This window comes from Poecilia latipinna, unplaced genomic scaffold, assembly GCF_001443285.1.
Source record: "Poecilia latipinna isolate Pla-1442-1.1 unplaced genomic scaffold, P_latipinna-1.0 Scaffold1244, whole genome shotgun sequence".
Classification (NCBI taxonomy): Eukaryota; Metazoa; Chordata; class Actinopteri; order Cyprinodontiformes; family Poeciliidae; genus Poecilia; species Poecilia latipinna.
Window position 1 is genome coordinate 111,101 of NW_015113860.1, and position 14,549 is coordinate 125,649.

At 39.9% G+C, this 14,549-nt stretch overlaps 1 protein-coding gene across 1 annotated transcript; it reads left to right on the forward strand.

Annotated features, from left to right (window-relative positions):
- The first annotated feature begins 239 nt into the window (after positions 1 to 239).
- Positions 240 to 7,165, forward strand: xrra1 (X-ray radiation resistance associated 1). Its single transcript, XM_015054322.1, has 18 exons — positions 240 to 412; positions 492 to 622; positions 1,749 to 1,894; positions 1,953 to 2,048; positions 2,136 to 2,208; positions 2,292 to 2,389; positions 2,917 to 3,065; positions 3,498 to 3,602; positions 3,678 to 3,778; positions 4,197 to 4,324; positions 4,395 to 4,488; positions 4,572 to 4,648; positions 5,247 to 5,253; positions 5,438 to 5,577; positions 5,677 to 5,809; positions 5,932 to 6,047; positions 6,169 to 6,274; positions 6,452 to 7,165. Exons 2-18 carry the CDS (start codon positions 601 to 603, stop codon positions 6,595 to 6,597), a joined length of 1,737 nt encoding a protein of 578 aa, XP_014909808.1. The 5' UTR covers positions 240 to 412; positions 492 to 600; the 3' UTR covers positions 6,598 to 7,165.
- Positions 7,166 to 14,549: the final 7,384 nt, after the last annotated feature.

Below are 14,549 nucleotides of genomic sequence, written 5' to 3' on the forward strand. Positions count from 1 at the left end.
ACGTTTAAGCGTTGCTAACAATGACAACAACAATTGAAGACACTTGGTTGGGGAAAAAATCAGTAACGAGGAAATAAATTTTACATTTATTTATCAAATATTGCTGCACATACTCGCTTTCCGTTAAATTGATGTGGACGGGTAAATCTTAACAATTTAGCTACTCTTTGATGAGTCTTTCTTCCGCATGTAAACCTTTTTTGCTACCGCCACCTGCTGGATGAGAGGACACATTCTCCCATTTCAGTCTGTTGCTAGGATACAGAGCGCTACACTACTCAGCATAAGCTATACCGAGACATCCGGTAGCTTTAAAAACAGGCGTAAAAAGTTGTTTGACCTCAGGAAAACGGGAAGACTTTACCTAACACATTTTCTACAGCCAGGAGACCACAAAAAGGAAGGAAAGAAAGTAAGGTAATTAAGTCATATTACTTAGCTGCTCGAAAGCAACACAATGTTTTTGATTTTATGATTGCATGACTCTGCAGTTTGCTAAGAAAACAGGAAAAACACAAGGACAGGATCTGGATTTCCTTAAATAAAGAGAAGGAACACACAAGACCAGAGCAACAGAAGAACAAGAACGTACAGAAAAGGATGAAGAAGACTCCTAGGACAGGTGAAAACAATGATATTTTTTTTTATTATTATTTATTTATTCTTAAAAACTGCTATGATGGCCAGAGTATGCTTCACACATTCTGTCTAGCATTCAAATAAGCAAATGAGAAAATAGCAATGTCATGTGACTGCACAGTGGCGCATTTGGGTGCTGCCTGGGAGCAAGAAGGAAAACATTCAGTAGCCTTAAAAGATCTTAAAAAGCAACACATTATGTCTCAATTTAAAGACAAAATTGTACATCTTTCAGTGAGGAAAAGATTACAAAGCCATGTCTGAGGTTTTAGCAAGGGTGTAACAGTGACCCGTCCAGAAAGAACCCAGTAATTGTTGAATGGTTGCGATTCAACAATAACCAAGAGACTGGGGAGAAATGGTGTCTGTGGGAGAGTTTCAAGACAAAAACCACCAATACAAGCCACATAAAAGCCTGTCACATATTTCCAAAGAACATCTCAATGTTGATCCCAAAAAACTTTGAGAAAATACTGATGATACGGCCTAAATAAGTTGCCACTTTGACTGAAATGACCTTAAACTTAAGTTGAAGGGACTATGTAGCAGAACAATGGTGTGAAGTACAGCAGCAAATCGACCTCTTAATGAACCCAGAGTGAAAGCTTTGGTGTGGTTTAGTCAAAGTCAAGATCAAGTGTGGCTCATTTTAAGCAATCTCTTGGACCAAAAGTCCTCCTCAGCAAAATTAAACACTTGTTACCAGTTTTCACAAAAAGCTGATGGTAGCCGTTATAATGACTAGGGAGCTGTAGTTTTGAACCTAATGGAAACATTTAAAGCTGCTTTTTGTATTCACTCAGGTTATCTCCTTCAACTAATATCAACAACTATTTGATGATTTCAAACAAGGTGTAGGACTTCTGTCAGTACAAAAAACATCCACCAGCCTGGATCAGAAAATGTTTCTCAGTAATTTTTAAAGGTTCAACAAAAATATTTAGATGTTGTTGGAGGAATAAAAGGTTGTTCAGGGTCACTTCCGATATGTTACCGACTAATTTTACAGTGTTTTTTAATTCTTAATGTTGCATAGATTCAAATTTTTGAAAATAAAAAAAATATCTGTATCTAAGTTTTGTTTTTTGTTTTTTTTCTCCAACTTGTAGAAGCCAGTTATGGGCTTATCATACACAGACAACCAAAACAGCAGAAGAACAAGAGCAAGCGGATATTGACGAAAACGCCTCAAACGAAAGGCACAAACAAGGACGCTGATGCTCCAGTTCAGACCACATTAGATGGACACTTATTGGTGAGAAACAGTAGCATGTCACTGTTTATATAATTTAAAATTGCTGCACTGATCATAGTTAGTTTTTTGTCTTCATCTGTATCTCCAGTTACACTCTGTACGTAAGCCGTCCCACCTCTGCTCTCTCAACATCAGTGAGCAAAATCTGACTTCTGTAAGATTTTATTTTATTTTTTTACACTTTGCATTTGATCTTCTGTTAGTGACAACGACGACTAAACAATCCCCTGAACTCACACAGGTTGAGCCAGAAGAGCTGAGGGACTTTGTAAATGTAGCCTACGTCGATGCGTCTGATAACTTCCTCTCTTTAGGTGACTCATTTCACACTGATTCGTCTTCAGGTTGATTTTCTTCCTTTTCTGTTCGCCGTCTAAATCCCGGTCGTCCTCTGCAGGATCATTCAGCTGCTTCACGTCTTTGAGAGAACTCGATCTGACTTTCAATAGAATCAAAAACATGGATTTTGATGTTGCTGACTTCCCTCATTTAGAGGTAAGATCGCCTTAAATGCAATCTGGAGATGTGGAAAAATAATCATTGACGGTAAAAGTATTCAAGTCTTTTCGACTTCTTCACATTTTGTATTGATACAACCACAAACTCCAATTTATTGTAATAGATGAACATGAATTTGTGCATAATGGCATTTTATTTACCTTTATGCAAAATGCTACGTGTGATGAAAAATAAACTACACTTAACCCTGAAAAAAGTGAAAAATGACAGCATCATCCTGTGCAGATGCCTTTTTCTCAACAGGCCTAGTCAAAGTCCAGAACTGAATCTAATTGAGGATCTTGATAAATAAAATTTTCAGATGCTTGTCTGAAAATAGCTCAGAGTTTGAGCTATTTTTTGACACAATTCAGTGTCCATCCATCCACCCATCCAGTCAAAGCTGGTAGGGAAATACTAAAAAAAAAAAACTACATAGATCAAAGGTTGTGGTTTTAAAGAGACAAACCGAGAAGGTTTTAGGATGTGAACATTCCTAATGCAATGTGCTTTAATTCCCACAGGTCTTAAATTTGTCCTTCAACCTCTTATCAGCCGAGGTTTTACTCCTGTTAGGTCAGTTTCCACGTCTTAAAACTCTTCATCTGACCGGAAATCAGCTCAAGAGTCTTCCTCCCAATTTTGGTCCCTCACACAGCGACCGGCCTGACATGTAAGAACATCAGAAACAAAAAAGTCTATTTATTATAACTAAATGTTCCTGTCTAAATTTGATCACGTCGTGAATTTGCTGGTTTTTTTTGCTGACTGCTCTGCAGCATGTTATTCTGTCAACACTGACATCCTTTTATGCCAAAAATCTAAAAATAAATCCACTCTGGCAATATTTTTTAACCCCACACACTGAACATGCTAGTAAATTGCCCACAACCTCTGAAGTAGTTTTAAATCTGACCAAAAGGTGGCGCACAAGTGCACCAAATTTCTATTTCGACTGATACGCTTTGAAACTGCTCAGACTTGACACTACCAACCTTCTTGTCTACATTATTTAAATTTACTGTTTATTGTTAATGTGGGCATAAATAAATCTTACAACAGAAACAAATTGTGAACATTTTTCTTTTTGTTTTTGTGCTTGCAGGCTGTCTGAAGAGGGAGCCAAACCGTTTGAGGCTCTTGAAGTACTGATGCTTGACGAAAACAGACTGACCTCTAGTGTCTTCTACAGCCTTACCAACCTGAAGAGGTTCAGTGTTTGTTATTTTATACCTGATGCAAACTCCTCTTGTCATCTACTGATGTTGGTGTACACTGTGCACAGGCTGAAGCATCTAAACCTAGAGGATAACTGTATCACAGAAATACCTTGTAAGGAAGTGATGGAGAGTTCAGAACCTGCTTTGAGGGAAGACGAAGAGGAAGGTAAAGAGTGCAATTCTCAATCCATGAGATTAGGAGATTGATTTTTATCATCATCATCATCATCCGCTCTATGACTGTGAGGAGGATAAACACAATCCTTTGTCTGGTTTTCTTTTGTTTTTACGTTGTAACTAATTTATGGTAAAATACCAGCAGCTGTGGTTGCCAGAACGTTACCACATTTATGCGGTACAATTCTGGCAAGTTGCTCAACCCATAACTTAAATATGTAACAAACAAATTACAAAAGTTATTTTCATAGGTATTGCAACATGTCTCAAGCTATTTTGAAATATCAGTGGAGCGCACCTTGGACACATCACCGGTCAATCACACAAAAACAACAAAACTTAAAACGTGGATGGTGCTGAATCATTCAAAGAAGTCAGAAAAATCTCACAATGTCTCCCCTTTTTAGACATTGAGTCTAAAATCGACCACCGCATTCAGATGATGGAGATGCTTCAGGCGCTCAGGGAGGAAGGCTGCAGGCGTCCCGGTGTGTTTCTGCCTGAGCTTCAGTGCCTCAATCTGGCCAACAACGAGGTGAGCGACGTGCCGGCGTTTCAAACCGTCTCTGGTCGTCGGCCAGGTCTCATCAGCGTTCTGCCGTCAGATCGCCTCAGAGGAAGCCGTGGCTGCTGCTGCTCTTTTCCCAAAGCTCTGCGAATTGGATATTGGCTGCAACCCTCTGACTGCACGGAGCGGAAGTATTCCTGCGTTCTGGCAGACAGTTGTCGAAGGCGGTTGTTGGATTGCTCAAATTCACTCTCGTGTTTTTGTTTGAACCCAGGAGAAACGTTTTTACTGACTTATTTCCTTCAAGACAAGCTTGGGATAAAGATGAAGAGAAAGAAGCATGAAGATTTTCAGGTGTGTGTTTATCCAGGACGGGAGGCGGGGTGTGTTCTGCATTGACAGGAACGTTGAATATTTGGATTCATGAAGACAGATTGACTTTTTTTTTTTTACTTTTCATCATGTTACAACCACACATTTCAATGCACTGTATTGAAAATGAAGTTCAAATAAACATCTGAAAAGTGCGGCATGCATTTGTGTTCAGCCCACTTGAGTTTGTGCGTCATAGACGACTGTCACTGAAATATCACCGTTTCTCCCAGCTTCATACAGAAACAACCTATGTCCGTTTTTCTTCTCATCTCGAGCTTTGCAACAATTTCTCAATTAGATTTAGGTCTGAACTTGGACTAGGCCGTTCTGAGACAATTCACACCGTTCCATTACAGCTCTGGCTTCGTTCCAGGGGTTGTCGTCCTTCACTTTGGCCCAAACTGAAGTTTTTTGCAGCCTCTATCACTTCTCTAACTTCTTCCATTGCCTAATCTAAATCCATTCATCTTCCCATCAGTTATGTTTTGTACTCAACAATCCTGTAAACCTGAATTCAGCTGTTGCTGGTACTTTGTGTCTTTGTCCTTAATCATGGTTCTAAGAGGGGCTGGATGCAAAACGTGTGACATACTTTCCACATTCATATTTGTCAAGATGTTTTAAAACCATGTTTCAATTTCCCTCCACTTCACAACATTTGCTGGAAGATCTTATTAAAACTGAGTAAGCTGTGCTGCGGTTAATGGCTGAGACATGATTGAGTTTATGGACTATGAGCAGCAGATGCATAATGATTGATTTTCTTTTTCCCACTGAAGCCATTTGAGTCGGACTCGACGTCTGAGAGACCCTTTCAGGACAACAAAAGAACAACGAGTGATCCGAGAACAATACAGCCCGAGGGCAAGAGTCAGGAAAACACAAAACTCTTCTTCATTACTCAGGTTTGTGCATATTTGCTGTTTAAGAGTTCAAATTCTTAAGCTCCCGGTGGGTTATGTCAAATGACTTCCCCTTCTCACGTTTTCCTGTTGTGTTAACAGTCAGAAGATGAAGCCGAGCAGCTTCAGCTGGCTTCTCTGTCGACTCAGGACGAATCTGCAGAAGACGGAGCCCGTCCGGGACGACCCATATGCTACGACGTGATAATGGATGTAGAACCACTTCCCAACATCGGTGTGCAGGGACGGATACGGTTCCCTCTGCAGCTGTGTGATATCTTGAGAAAACAAAACTCTGACCATACATTCACCCCGGAGGGAATCGTCATGCGCCTTTTGCTCTTTTCCTTTCGACAGGAATCCAGACAGCTGTTCGGATGCTGGATCAAACACTGAGGAATCTGAACATCTACAGAGACTCCAAACCCAGGCTTGATAGCATCCAGACGCCGTACACAGAAATGAAAAAGAGGGTTTGATTTTCCTTTTCTTTTCTTTTTGCCACAGATAATCTCTTCACATGCACGTCGATGCTTCCAAGGCTGTAAAAGAAATACCAACGTGCTGTTCCCTTCTTCTGCTTTTCTGGAGCAGATAAAGGAGCTGCCACCTCTGAGACCAATAATGCAGCCGGTCCAAAGAGTTGAGGAGCTGATCAAGGAAATAAAAGATAGTAGAGCAGCCAAAGTTGTTTCCTTAGGTATCTTCTGAGTTCTCGACATATTTTAGCATCCGTTGCAGTTTAACGTTCACACAGCCGCCTCCTGCCAATAAGACGTACTTCCTGCCTTATTTGAAGAAGTGTTGATATTATGGTGGCAGAAATAACTTACCCAATTCAATCTCACTTTATTATTGATGTGTCTTTTCTGTGCAGGCAGCGTTTTGCACAACAGAGCAGCAAACAGTAAGGACTACAGGGAAGCTCTGTTTCTGCTGAGGAACATGAAGAAAACACACAGGATGGTCCATGACAGAACAATGGAACAAGAAGCCAGACTGCAGTTTGAACTTCCACATTAATACATGCTTTGTTGATGCAGTAGCTTCTTTTTTATATATATATAATTTTTGACCAGATCTGGACCCTGATACTGTTGCTGTGAGTGGAGTGCAGTAAAATCAATCTCACATCATAGACAACAAGTCATGTTGAGCTTTTATTTATGTTTGATTTAACAGCAAGTAGATTCTGATCTGTTAACAAGAGACCCTGAGAACGAAAGCCATAGATTTCATCCAGAGAGTCACAGTTCCAGGTTGATCTGTAGAGAAAATGTGTCTGCAGTTGTGACTTCATCTGCAGAAAATGTATTTATCTTAAGCTGTCTTTCTCTGACGGTTCGGGGCAGCTGCCTGCACCACATCTGCGATCGCAGTTAGTCCTCTAAATGTGCATTATATGCATCGAGCAGAACTCACTTTGGCCAGAGCTGCTTTTTATTTCTCGCAGCGCGAGTTCAATTTGTAAGCTTTGATGCATTTCTCGAATCGTGGCAAAACGGAAAAGGCCTTCCTTCGAGGTCTGCAGACTCATTCGAGTTGATTCTAATCTGGTATTTGTTATGATTAAAATGTCTTGTTGGTTGTATATTATCCTCTCTAACCTAATTATTTACAGCCCGTGTTATCAGGAAGGAGCACAAGCACTCTGGAGCTGGAAGAGCTCGAGACTTTGAACAGACCTCTGCGCAGCTCAGTATGATTTATGATTCACATTACCGAAACAATCCTACTTTGGGTTCTGGAAAATTAACAAAGACGCCTTACGACTACAAAAAACCAAAACCTCATGCGTCTTGTTACAACAGCCATTGATTGCAGCTATCTGAGATTTCCAGTCGTGTTCCGCTCGCGCTGTTCGCTCGCTCGTTTGATTTCACGGCTCTGTTGCTCATATGATTTCCATTATTTGTCTTCTGAGCAGCTTGCAGATGTGGAATGCACATCCAGCCTCAGCGGGATGAATCAGCTCGCAGCGTCGGGACACTTCAAGTGGGGAGTTTTGCATGTTTACGTTCATATCGGGGATATTTATCTCCTCCTGTTTGCAATGAATAATAAATGAGTTGCAAACACAAAGTAAACTTTAAGATAAAGTGTCCATCACCCAATCAGGCGCATCAGTTCACCTCAGTTTGGAAAAGTCTCATAAGTTGTCAGTCAAATTCATACGACCAAAAGCTTGAATTATGTTTTTTTTACTAAAAACTAAACTAAAAATCTAAGCACAAAGTCTAAAATGATTTATTTAAAGTCACTATTGTCCTGAAATTAAAGAAAAAAGGGACATAATGAGGACAAATGTTTGAAATTCTCAGCTGTAAACTGTTTATTGAGGATGAGTCAAACTAAAAATGAAAACCTCTCAGTTACCAGCATTTGTGCCTCCGATTCTGGGAATAAAAAGAAGGTTTATTTGGACTTTTATGACATATTTTAACCTAAGAAGGTTGGTTTAAAAGGCAGGGAGAGGGGCTCTCCCGCTCTCCTGCGGTTTGAGCTCGTTATTGGTAAATTTACTGTGAATGAGGAGAGTCATCGAGCCGCAGACACCAGGCGCTCCTGTCCACAGGAGATCCCATTTTCACTCATTTATTTCAACATTTTGATTCTAAAACCACTCAAGGAAAAGCCATTTGAGAAAACGCTCACGAACGAGTCCAGCTCATAACACAATCTACAAGACAAACAAGCTGTCGCTCTAAAGTGATAATAACGAAGAGTGTAACGCTTTAATTCTTGTGTGAAAGCTGCATTTTACATTCTGCAGTTCTCTTGTGCCAGAGGTCGTTGTACACGTTTATGAGCTTCTCGGTTCTGGCCAGTGATCGGTTCTACAAATGGTTTCATTTTGCGAGCGTGCTCCTCGCCTCAAATATACAAAAACCCCGCAGCAACCTTCCAGGAATTAAATGTGCCCTCATTAAAATGATGTGGCAAGACGCAAAACCTCCTTTATTTGCACTTTTTGACCCTCACCAGGTGGCTTTTAAACTTCCAGCAAACAGTTAATGTCTATTCTGTTCAGTGCAAAACAGACACATTTCCATCTTCTTTCTTTTTTAACGGTGGGTTTAAGGCAGGAAACCTGAGAAAAATTATCTTTGAGAATCTAATAAAAATGAATTGTAAAGGAATCGGTCAGCACAATGTGTCGACGCTAAGAGTTGACGCATTTCTTTAGTGAAGGCCAAAAAGCACAAGATGATCCTCCAAATAATCCTAAGCATTAGTTATCGTTTTCAATGCAATATATCAGCACTTTCAGCCAGAAGACTAAACCCATTAAAAGGACCAGAGAACATATGAAACTCCAGTCATGCTGAACAAATTTAATCCTTTGGAAATGTTTGGAAGTATAAGATGAAATTTCACATATTTCACTCCTGAATCTGAATCTATTACCTCATTTGTGTATTTTGTGGATTTTTGCAAATGAAATTTAAGCCACTTAAATTGCCATTATATCCCCATCTTGCAGCAAACTGTCAGATGGATGGGATTTAATGTCCTCTGATGTAATAAATGAAAACGCACATTGTTTCAGTTTGCGACTGGTTTGTTTGCCACCTTGAGGGGATTTTCCAGTAATGTTCCCGTGTTGCTGATATAAAAGAAAATCAGAAGATTAAAAAAAACTGTTTGGTTGGAGAAAAGAGAAAGCCTGAACAGTAAATTTTTAAAAGCAGAACAAAGGCCAACGACTTTATGACTCTTTTAAAACTCTTCGCCCTGCACCGCAGCTTCATATTAGACCTTATCTCAAAATGTATTTATAAAACTAAAACGTTTCTGACTGCACGCATGTCACATGAAACTATTCACGTGTCTTGAACATTTTCATCTTATCAAGGTTTTTATTTTGTTGTCATGTTTCCACTAACGTTTCTAAAGTGAGTAAAACAAAAACCAAACTGAAGTCATCATATTTGAAAACCAGACAACCTAACGGAGCCAAAGCTTAAATTAAATTACACAGCGGATGATGGTTTTCAGTGAAGTCAATAAAGTTTTTTATATCTCGCTGGAAAACTCACTTTTCTAATTTGGCTTTTCATTCAACTTTACTTGTTTATATGTTGTCATATTTCTTTTTTTTTTTATCCTGTATAATACATGTTGCTGGTTGAATTTAATCAGTTTGGTCAACTTCTGTTGATTTTAGCTGTGCTATAAAAAAACCCCTAAAACTTTTCAATGTAGAATTGGGGAGATTTTAAATGAGATACCAACTGAAAGACTGAAGAGTCAAGTGGAAGGCAAATTATTTTTCAAAGTTTTTATTTAATTTTCTTTGCAAATTATGGCCCTTTGGAGATTTGTATTTTTTATATATTTTTTTTTTTGCATTAATGGAATCTTGGATGATCTCCTTCCAAATTACCAATTAAAATAAGGGAATAAAGGAAATAAACAGGGATACCAACGTTCCTCTGACTGAAGCCACTAAACCGATAAAAACTCAGTTTGGGAAACGACTGACTGATGCTTTGCGGTTTTTTATCTGGGGTCCATGCGTCTCCCCGTTTCTCGTAAGCCGCCCCTGGCAGCTACTGATTGGAAAACCACCATTAGTTACAACTGCCAGTCCTTTGGGTTTTAAAGTCTCAGCATGAGGAGACGATATTTTTACTTTTTTTTTTTTGTGCAAACCAGTTCAAGCTCAGTCAGACTGGAGCGGATGCTACATGGAAACAAACAGGCCTCTCCTGAACTTTCTCTACCCCTCTTGTCTTTTAGCATGAAGACATGATGAGACAAGTTAATAACTGGAAACACATTTTTATCCGTGCTTCTTTGTGATATAACAAAACCTGGCAGGGGAACTGGAAACTCCATCCGAGAGCAAAAACAACAGGGACACAGTGAGGAAAAGCAAAGGCGGCCTGAGCTTCAGGAAGGAACATCTTTAAATGTATTTTCATTTTTAAAGTCTGTGTTACACATGTGACAGTTGTCGCAGCGATCAAGACTGAGAAAATGTTTGGGTCCGAGTCTCGGACTGAGAGCCGGCAGCTTTCAGAAAAACCCAGCAGAGGCTCAGACATCAGATTTGGCTCCGGGGAGAAAAGGCTCAAATACCTCATCGACACTCCTCATTACTAAAAGTGCCAAATGAGTTCACCACAGGCTGGACCCACTCATTATGTCTTTTGAGAGACAATTGAACTGTAACACGCTTATCGTGTCGAGCTGGAAAGGCTTCGGACGCTCTGAATGGAGCCTTTTATGAAGCGCAGGCCAGAACTGTGAAGCCGTTCATCATAATTCAGCCTCTCGTCCTGTGTGAGGGGAGGAAGGCTGAAATGTCTTAAATATGTGCCCTGCCATTGTGCACGATTTCCTGGGCAGACTCCAACCGTCAGCTAAAAGTGATCAGAGCCAGCTCAATTAGCGAGTGGATAAGAACTGGGGAGGTAGTGGGGGGGAATCTGCTCTTGATATATTTCGTAAGTATTTTGATGAAGTATAAACTCAGGGGTTCTGCTGAGCACCTCTCTCAGCCATGAAAGCAAACACATCTATCAGACTCAATTAACTTAACACAATTTGGCCCTCTTGGAATCAAAAGACTGCCCGCTTGATTTGAATGCTTCAGTTCCTCTCGAACCCTGGCAAGGAACAACTTGAGCTGAGCATTTTTGCATTTGTTTGCAAGATTATGATTGCTGCGAAAACAACGAGAAGCAGAGGAGTAAGGAACACGATCTTTTCCTCGCTCTGTGTGACGCCCTCTGATTGTATCGCCTTGGACTTCGCACGCAAAAACAAAAGTGAATTTTACAATATAAGCAGAAATTTATCACCTCGACTCGAACATTTTCTGCATTTTCCTCTCTGGATCTGGGCAAGCGGGGTGAGGAACTCATACACAGAGTGCGTGATTTATACCCACTGACTGCCCCCGGCTGTTTTATTTGCCCGAGCCAAGACTAAGCATGCATAGCTGAATTGGCCCACAGGACTTATTCAAACATTCACGGAATGCCAACTGGAGGGATTTTCTGCAAAAACGACAGATAACAAAACAAATTTGCACATTGTTTACCTTGATGGGATGCACTGGGAACTGACACCTAAAGGAGTGAGGTTTTTTACATGACTGAAATTAGATGGGTGAAAAAGACAAGCTGACAGCTGCTGTTTAACAGACATGCGGCTTGTAGATTGTCAACTTTACTTTCAGAGCATTATTGACAAAATAAAAGTGGTGGGTGGCATTTACTTCATGTTCCACGTCATGAGCGCTTGTGTATTTGTCTTCTTTTGTAAAGTGGAGCAACAGTTTGCAGAAACACATGTATAGAGCATCACTTTAATCTCTATACAGGCACTCTCTGTATATTTATTTAAACTTTATTTAAACAGCACAATACAACATTTTCATAGCTTTGTGATCGTAACTTTGTAAAACCTTGGAATATTACAAAACTTTCTTACTGACCATAACCCGTCTGATCCATGCAAACTGAGTCATGCTGGTCTGATTAAAAACAAAATAAATGCGTTTTTGTTAAGGGAATAGTTCAGAAGTTTTGAGGTGAGTTTGGGTAAAAAGTTTTAAGGGTGTGAACCTTTTACCTGCGGCAGATCACTCTCTTGGCGTCTTCTTTTACAACAAATTCACAATATTTGGTTTCAGAAGCTGAAACTAACAGCAGCGAGATGCATGAGATCATTTCTTTTCACGTAGTTAATGTATAAAAGTACTGGCATAGAAAAGTATTTAACAAAGAAATGAAGAAAGTACTGAGAAAAGAAATATCTTAGTCCAAAATAAGTCAGTCTTCTAAAATAAATCACATAATTTTTATCGTCTATTGGGTTAGGTTCAATTAAGTTGTCATGATTCATTTTGATTTGATACTGCAGACTGTGTACACCCTGTTTTTTCTGAATCCTAAGTGGACCATTAAAAATCAAACCAGATTCATGACGACTGAACCAAAAAACTAAACGCACAATAACTTGCACTTCCAAACATATTTATACCTTTTTTGACTCACCTGTAGTCACTCCAGCTAGATGAATCATCTCCCACGTAGCTCCTACTACAATCAGAAGGAGACAGATGCTGATGCAACTTAGGTTATGACATCATTTTGTGATTTTTAGCAACTTATAATGATTTACCTTACTGAGGAGACGAAACTGGAGTTGTTTTAAAATTATCTTGTCTTCAGCCTCCAGCATCAGCTGAATTTATGCAAAATGTAGATGCAAGGATAGCATTTGCCTGCTCATAGGGAACCTCGCTTAAGAAATGCTGATCTTTTCACAAAAGCTAAGAGTTTAGCACTCTCGGCTTAAGTTGTTTTGTTTGGTTCTCACAGTTTTTGGCCGGAGCTCCTTCTCTCTGGGCAGCGAGACGGCGAGATGGCTGCAATCAGTCGGGTCAGAGAGCAAGCACAAGATAATATGAAAGCTCTCTTTTTTTTCGTGAACATAATGAAGCCGTGGAGGGGAAGTGCGTCATTTTCAAAATATTGGTCCATGCCTTCAGTGAGAGCTGGACAGAGCTGTCTGGTGCAAAGTGTGAAAGAAACACAGTGGGTCATTGTCTAGAAGGGAGGAGGGCGAGCGGAGGGAGGGGGAGCATGTCGAAAGTTCACAGAGGAGGGAAGCGAGGTTTTTCTGAACCGCTCAGTCGACAGAATCTGCAGTTGCACCGACTCATGGGAACCGCAGTTATAAAGTGGCACCTGTTGATCAAGCCGGGGCTGCAGAAAGACGGCTCTGAGCAGAGATCCGACTCTGGTGCAAACTGTTCGCTTCACAGGAATGATGTTTTAAGGTTAGGATATCGCTTTAATAAGAAAAAAATGACTTCAGTTGGTTCATGTTGAATTAAAACAGATGCCCCTTTGAGGGGGCAGATAAGACACAGCAGTCATTAACCCCCGAAAAAAAGGCGCTAAAGGTGGTGCAAAACAAAACTTTAAACCAAAGGAAGACTTTTCAAACAAGCCAGCAAAGAGAGAAATCTAAATGAACTCAAGTTTCATGGGGAAGATTGTAAACTCTCTAATAATCCTCTGAATTTTATTTGCATCTTATTCCATTTATCAATCCAAATTTGTTTGCAAACATTACAGAATGGGAGCGCTTTTACTTGACTGGTTTAAAGATGCGACTGTCTTTAATAAATGCACATTTTCTTTTTGTAGACATTTTTGTTGACTCAGTAATGCAATTCCTTTTGCATACATCTCTCTTCCTCAGCCAAAGTTTTAAAGTAAAAAATAATTATTTAATAATGTAAGTGATCCGTTCTCGATCACTTTATTGCAGTAATTCAAGGAATTATTTACCATGGCTTTCTGGTTCTGTTTTGATGTCTGCTTTCAAACCAAAACAACAACAGATGAAAGTTATTTCATTGTTTTGTGTGTGTGTAAATGCCGTGACTGTTTTAGTCAAGGTTATCTTACTTTGACGATCTCCTGCCAGCTTGTTTGGTTAGCTCTGGTCTGTTCTCGGCTTAAGGTTTCATTTGATGTTTTAACTTCTGTGTGTTTTTCATTTCTGAAGACTTTGTGTTGCAAGCTTCTCGGAGAGCTGCCCACAAGTATGTGTGTGTGTTTTAGTTCAAAATCCCTGTTTGGCTTAGAAAGGAAAAAAAAGAAAAGAAGAATCATGATAAATTAAAATCTTTTGGTTTTAAAAAAAATCATCGAAGCCGTTTTCTGGGCAAAAGAACTGTTCAAATAAATGAGTAATAAGGCGAGGTTAATATGACCCTCATGCCAATGATCTAATAGCTGTGCCTCTCTTGAATGTTTCAACTCAATGTCACCAAAAATATTTCATCTCTACCAAGAACACGGCTTACACAGATCTCCAGAGCTTTGCTTAATAGAAACCTTGAGGCGATAGTGCTGCTAGGTCCTTTGTGCTGCAGCAGACAGAGTGCAGGTCTGTGATGAATCAGCGAGTCTCTGCTAAACACAGCTCTGAGCAAGAGGGCACAT

Excerpts from the sequence above, each read along its gene's own strand:
- xrra1 (XM_015054322.1), top strand. The coding sequence starts at position 601 with ATGAAGAAGACTCCTAGGACAG. Across the intron at positions 623-1,748 it reads GAAGAAGACTCCTAGGACAG|AAGCCAGTTATGGGCTTATC; the intron begins GTGAAAACAATG and ends TCCAACTTGTAG. Across the intron at positions 5,578-5,676 it reads AACTCTTCTTCATTACTCAG|TCAGAAGATGAAGCCGAGCA; the intron begins GTTTGTGCATAT and ends TTGTGTTAACAG.